Below are 6,322 nucleotides of genomic sequence, written 5' to 3'. Positions count from 1 at the left end.
ACGAGGTTTCGATCTTTGTGGTCGAAAGCAAGCCTTGGTGGAATAATCAAAATGTTCAAGGGCAAGTCATTTTGTGCTCTATTTCTTAGATATTAGAGTTGATTTTTTCAATACGCAAGTAAGATGAGAGTAAGAGAGAGTTTTTATGGCCAATTTCCATAATCCGAAGTAATCGGATTAGTAAGTGCAATTACGAACTTTACGCACACGAAATAGAGTTCATTTCTCAATGTATGGAATAGTAATTAATTAATGTATTCGATTTACATTAAAGTGATTTTGTATATAAGTTACCACAGCACGTAGTCCACAAGTGTTCATCAGTTGTATACCAATAATAATAGTTTGTGGTTCTATGTATGGATTTGAGTATACGCGGTGCAGGTTCAATCCCAACGCATGAAATGCACCAATGTGACCTTTTCAAAGTTATATGTATGATACTCTAAATTAATCCAATCGATTATACTGATAGTAGCAAGCGAAGTAATGTTTGTCTATATGGGAAAAGGTCTGTGCCCAACCGTGGGACGTCTATAGGCTGGTAATATAATATATGTTACAATAATATTGAATTAAAATGTGTTCTCATATGGCTTAGACCCTGTAGATGCAATACAGGGCACCCTCCTCTCATAATATTTAAAATATATTAAATTCTAATATATTCCATAAATAAATTACTACTATTGGATTTATTATATTAGGGCGTGGTCTACCATAAACGCCTCGTAGATAACCTACTAATAGATATATGTGGAACAATTCATTCTTTTTAGAGATCTTTAAAAGAGGGCATGAGTTTATTGGTTCAATGTCAATTCAGCAGGACCTTATCTTGGTTCCATAGTATATGAGGAATCTATTAGAGGGGAATAAATAAACTATATTTGGTATTTTATTTGAGACTGCACGAATAGTCGAGTGGTTGAGGTCACCACGCCACTGTGCGCTGTGTCGCGGGATTGATCCACAAAAGACAAGTGTTTATGTGATCCACGAATGCTTGTTGTGTCTCTGGGTGTCCTGTGCATGTGACGAATGTTAGTGAAACTCTGCGAGGTGACTATTTGTGACTCCCGCACATTCACAAGCCACTGAAGACCCAAAACAAGCACTCTTGGATCACACAATGGTCCTTTACCGTTCATTTAGTCCACGCCCGAACAAATTATGCATGCAGAACCAATGGTACTCTTAAAAAAACGTTAGCATAATGTTGCCCCTTCACAAATATAATAAATTGTATATTTTTATAAAAGCTAAAGTCACTCATGACATATTATTTTATTTTGTTATTTAATAGTTCCTTCGTTTATTATCTGTGATCTTTTTGTTTTTGCTGTTGTGCAAAATGTTTAACAAAATTTGTTTCAATCTGACCCACTGTGCTTGCAATTCGTAATTATATTGCGTACTTCCTTGGATATAAGGCATTTCTAAAAGCGTTGAGATAATAATAAGTTAATTATCTATACTTCTATACTAATACATATATAAAGCTGAAGAGTTTGCTTGTTTGTTTGAACTCGCTAGTCTCAGGAACTACTGATTCAAATTGAATTTTTGTGTTGCATAGAACATTCATTGAGGAAGGTTAGGTTTTAGTTTTAGGCTATACACCATCACGCTGCGACTAAAAGGAGTGAAGATACAATGGAAAATGTGGATAAAACAGGGCAGATATAACTTATATCTTCTAACCACGCGAACGAAGTCGCGGGCAACAGCTAGTAATAAAATAAAGTTCTCAACGACGCCCCTACGTGTTGGACCTGTTTACCCGTGCACGCCTTTAGAAAGGGCCGGGTCTCTTCCCATGAAGATATCCCGTAACAAAAAAAGAGTTAATTATAAGACCCAAATGTCTTAACACATATTTTTTTAATAATGTTTTCACTTTCAAATATTTCGACGGATCTAATATTAATCTTAGCGCTATTAATAATGCCTCTTGTCTATGGAGCAAAAAACCCCGCTTATGGGGGTAACACTGACCTTTTATCAGTTAAAGCAATGTGGAACTCAAAGTGTCCACTTGTCTAAGTTCTGTAGTCAGTTTTAACCCCACTAGTGGGATTGTGGGTCAGTCTTCTACCATTTATTGGTAAGTTCAAAAGTTTTTTTATTTACAGTCAATGAGGTTATTAGGAATGACAACGACTGAATATAATTGTATAAAATGTATTTTAATTTAATATTTTGCTTATTAAAATTCAAAATTTTTAGATAGTAAGATTATATTTTTATTAATAAATGATTATTAGAATGTATTCTTTTATTTTTATATAATAAATTGAATTGTATACCTATTTGGTAAAACAAGTTTTTGTTTACTTAACAGAATTTTACTATAGATAAAAATATATTGTATGCCTAAGGCACAACAAAGAAGAATACACAATTATATCACAGATTTATAATAATTATTACTGTATGTTGAAAGTTAATTAACAAGAAAGTACAGTCAACTAGAACTTGTCTAGTTAAAATGAATATTTAGTAATTTTTACAAACTCTAAAGAAGTTTTCTTTTATACAAGTCTAATTTGTACGTATATTATGCGTTATTTCTTTATGAACATCAAACATAACCCTGTACTTTCTTGAATACAGTACCTAAAAGTATTTGTGATTTTAATAAAAAAGATGATAACAAGAAAACTATTCAAGTGCATTAAGTTACATTGTCCGAAAATCTCTTAAAACTAGCCTAGAATTACAAAAAAAAATGTCAAAAATTCATAATCAAAGTTGTACATAACAAGACAACACACAATTACAAAAATACAACAATTTTTTACATCCTTAACATCATTTCTTACAATAAGTATGAAATGGCACTATTTGTCTCAAATATTGTCCAAATAGACAAATGATTGAAATATATTTTTTGCTAGCACGTTCGTCACTCTTTTGCCAATAACCTACTGGACAAATGTGGTCGAAATTTGGTACACATGTAGTTTGTAACGTGGATTACACAAAGGATACCTATTGTTATCCCGATTTTATATCTCCATTGCCATTCTACAACACGATCTGTGATCATATGAATTTGTAGCCGGTGAACCGATGGCAATAGCTAGTCTTATATATAATTTAGAAAAATAGTACCATCTCTTTTAAACATTCAAATAACGACAAAGACAACTTACAAACTAATATGGCTGAAATAATATCAAAAATACTACTTCTTATCAGGAGTGTCTTCCAACAGTTTCTCAAGGTCAAGACCATCAAACTTGGGGTTCTTGGTATTGGACGCTGTGGCTAAGAAGAGTTCCTTCAATAACTCTAGTTCTTTAGTCAACCTCTTTGTAGTATCCTCTAGTTCTTGGTTCTCTTCTTTCAACCTCTTAACTCTTGTGAATGTGTCCTTTGTCTGCTGTTTCGACTTCACTCTGCTCTTCTTTACTGCCTGGGGAAAGATGAGAAAATATAAAATCAACTACTTTTTTATGAGTTTTAAGTTTAAATATCTGCTTAATTGTCCGGGCCTTGCGGTCTAAGAAATAATTCGGACACACGATGTTTCGGTTTCATAGTGTAAACGTGTAAAAGTGTGTGCAAACCCAATACAGGCTAGTCTCAATGTGAATTTTTAAAGTTACGAGTACTTTCTTATTCTTAAAAGATGCAGCGTTTTGTTTGTCAACGCGGCAGCTCATGATAAAAGACTTCGGTTGTATCCGAATCTAGTCGGGCGGTCCCGATAAATAAGCGTAAGTTAATCGTAGTCATTTGCCACGTTCTCTCTAACTTTTACAACATTTTATGCCCTCTGCAACATTTCATAGGGGGGTAGTTAGGTCACATTGTAGGTGATGCCCTTACTTTATGTCATTAATAAAGTATCGTCCCTCGCGCCGTTCAGTCGGCAGCGATAAAAATTTCGCGAATAAACTACGGAAGTATAATGGCATAAAAAAAAAATAAGTTTATATTTTACAGTGTTCCATATTGATACCTATTCGTTCATAAAGCAGAAAATTCGAGTAAAAGTCGAGTAACCGTCGGCGTTGATCGAATAAAAAAATACCGACAAGAAATATTTAAACTCGTTTACTTAAATTTCAATTTTGATCTACATAAACTACAATGTTTAAAGGGAACACAAAACTGTTTAGTTTTGTGCTATTCGGTCTCCAGTTAATAAAATATTTTAGGACATAATTTTACTGATTTAACTAATTCTTTTCTTTACCCAACTGTCTGCACGGCATGATGAGATTTTAAATTTAATCAATTTATAATAATTTTATTGTATGTAACATGCTACAGTTACGCTTATCAGTTTGACTGCAAAATAATATAAACTAATCATCTGAAATATGGAAATCTTCTGAGAGAGATAAGATGTGATTTTTTATCATTGCCAATTGACACTTTCAGCAATTTTGAAACATAACATCACGCAATACCACCTTCAAACTGATATGTTGCATCGTTGCATGATCATACTAAGATTCGGTTCTTCATTTTAAATTAGATCATTTGTAAAAGTAAGTGTTTCTTTATTAAATAAGTTGACCATTGGTCATATATAGAATACAATTTTCTTAATTATTATCTTTAAGATGTTTAAAATGAATACATGTTAGGTTTAATCACATAACCATTGCATCATCATGTCGGAATGTAAACAATTGTGCAATCATTACAATAGTTAAGAATCCAAACATTAAACACAATTAAAAAATAGAATCCTTATATTATTCAGAATTCTAATGAGATTTTAGTAAAACCTAACTTATTACTGGCCTGCAAGACAACTTTATACTCGGTTAATTAGTTATTGTTTGTCTTATATGTTCAATTACCTCATTATTTCTCTCCCTCTTGCGTCTGTAGTCATCGTCAACATTGTCAGCGTCGCTCAACCCGCGTCTACCACGCTTAACAGGCGGCATGTCGTTGGAATAGTCTTCAAAATTGAATAATGTCATCAAACTTTCTACAGCACTGACGCCACAAACCCTTTGGCTATTTCTCTTTGGCGTTTCTGGAATTCGATAATAGAATTTTTAATGTTAGCGGGAGTTTACAAAAACAAAATTGAAAACACAAGAAATTATGACGCAATTTCTATTGACGTTGATGAATGTTTACGTTTTCGTTTGACCAATAGTTAATCGTAACACATTAGTTATTTATGCAACGGGTACCAATGTAGATGCATAGAACACAGTTAAACTTACCACGGTTAAGTCTCTATTCAATGGATAAAAAATTCTTATAAGATTTTTTTTATCACTAAACACTAGGTTCACTGACTGTTCATACACTTTAATCTTTGATAGTAAGCTTAATCACAGTTCAACAAAGTTGACTCGAATAATTTCTTATTTATCTAATGACCGATGTATGTGTAGTATGCTGATGTAAAGTCTGTGTAAGAACTGAAAGTTTCAAATCTTTTGGAGTTTGAACACAGCAACAAGCAAAGCAAGAGCCAAGACTTTTGTGCAAATGTCAACTGTCACTATAAAGTCAGTGATGTCAATGTCAGGGCATTTGATGAGTTGGACGCGTTCCAAATTTTCTTTGGCAATTAAAACGAAATTCAAAATGAATTGAAAACTATAACAACAAACAAAATGCTTTTAAAATTCTGTGAACTCAGTCCTATCGTATTCCTCAAGATGAAAAGAGCCTTGCGGACGGTGGACAGACAACGATGCCTCAGTAACAAGGTTCCTTTCGTTCAGAAGTTTCAAACGTTAATGACGTCCCGATCACCTTTACAAAGCGAATTATTGTAACTTTAATTATTTATCTTATTTTTTTTAAACTACTCCCGCAGTAAAGCATTTAATCTTTGTGTCGCGGGGAGTTCACAAACATACAACTCTTATGCACAAAGTCACCCAGACTCAGAACAAGCATTTGTGGATCACACAAATGCTTGTCCTACGCGGGGATCGAACCCGCGATACGTCGTTAACAGTGGGTTTGGCGTGAGGACCTCAAAAACTCTGCTATCCGTTCTTTGACAGGTTTGTAATGCAGAGAATCCGCAAAACATAGTATATTCTCTTACGGAACACCCAACCTAAACAAATAAATGTAACGCGTATTAGATACTTAGCAAAAAAACTCTCTCCCTGCATAATTATTTCTCCAGACATGGTACATACTGAAGTTTTATTGTATCGGGTTGGGATTTTCGAGCCTGACACTAGCGCTAATGCATGCAGTGACACACGTAAGAACTAATGCAATCGACACTTCGACAGCCATCAAATTGGGATCGAAAATTTTAGCTTGAATTATAAAAAAAAACCTTTTTTATAAAAATGTATTTATTGTTGTTGATAAA

General features: G+C 33.6%; 1 protein-coding gene across 1 annotated transcript; it reads right to left on the bottom strand.

The window, feature by feature from the left end:
• Positions 1-2,889: 2,889 nt before the first annotated feature.
• On the bottom strand, positions 2,890-5,480 carry LOC113494259 (CCAAT/enhancer-binding protein gamma). Its single transcript, XM_026872520.1, has 3 exons — positions 5,202-5,480; positions 4,824-5,005; positions 2,890-3,421 (listed from the first exon to the last, which is right to left on the bottom strand). Exons 2-3 carry the CDS (start codon positions 4,947-4,949, stop codon positions 3,191-3,193), a joined length of 357 nt encoding a protein of 118 aa, XP_026728321.1. The 5' UTR covers positions 4,950-5,005; positions 5,202-5,480; the 3' UTR covers positions 2,890-3,190.
• Positions 5,481-6,322: the final 842 nt, after the last annotated feature.

Source organism: Trichoplusia ni, chromosome 5 (assembly GCF_003590095.1).
Source record: "Trichoplusia ni isolate ovarian cell line Hi5 chromosome 5, tn1, whole genome shotgun sequence".
NCBI classification, from domain to species: Eukaryota; Metazoa; Arthropoda; class Insecta; order Lepidoptera; family Noctuidae; genus Trichoplusia; species Trichoplusia ni.
Note: the sequence above shows the minus strand (reverse complement) of the source record. Positions and strands in the feature narration are given on the sequence as shown.

Bases quoted from the DNA above. Each gene is read 5' to 3' on its own strand.
- LOC113494259 (XM_026872520.1), bottom strand. From the start codon at position 4,949: ATGACATTATTCAATTTTGAAGACTATTCCAACGACATGCCGCCTGTT. The intron at 3,422-4,823 runs GTAATTGAACAT...ATCTTTCCCCAG, and splicing joins AGAGGGAGAGAAATAATGAG to GCAGTAAAGAAGAGCAGAGT.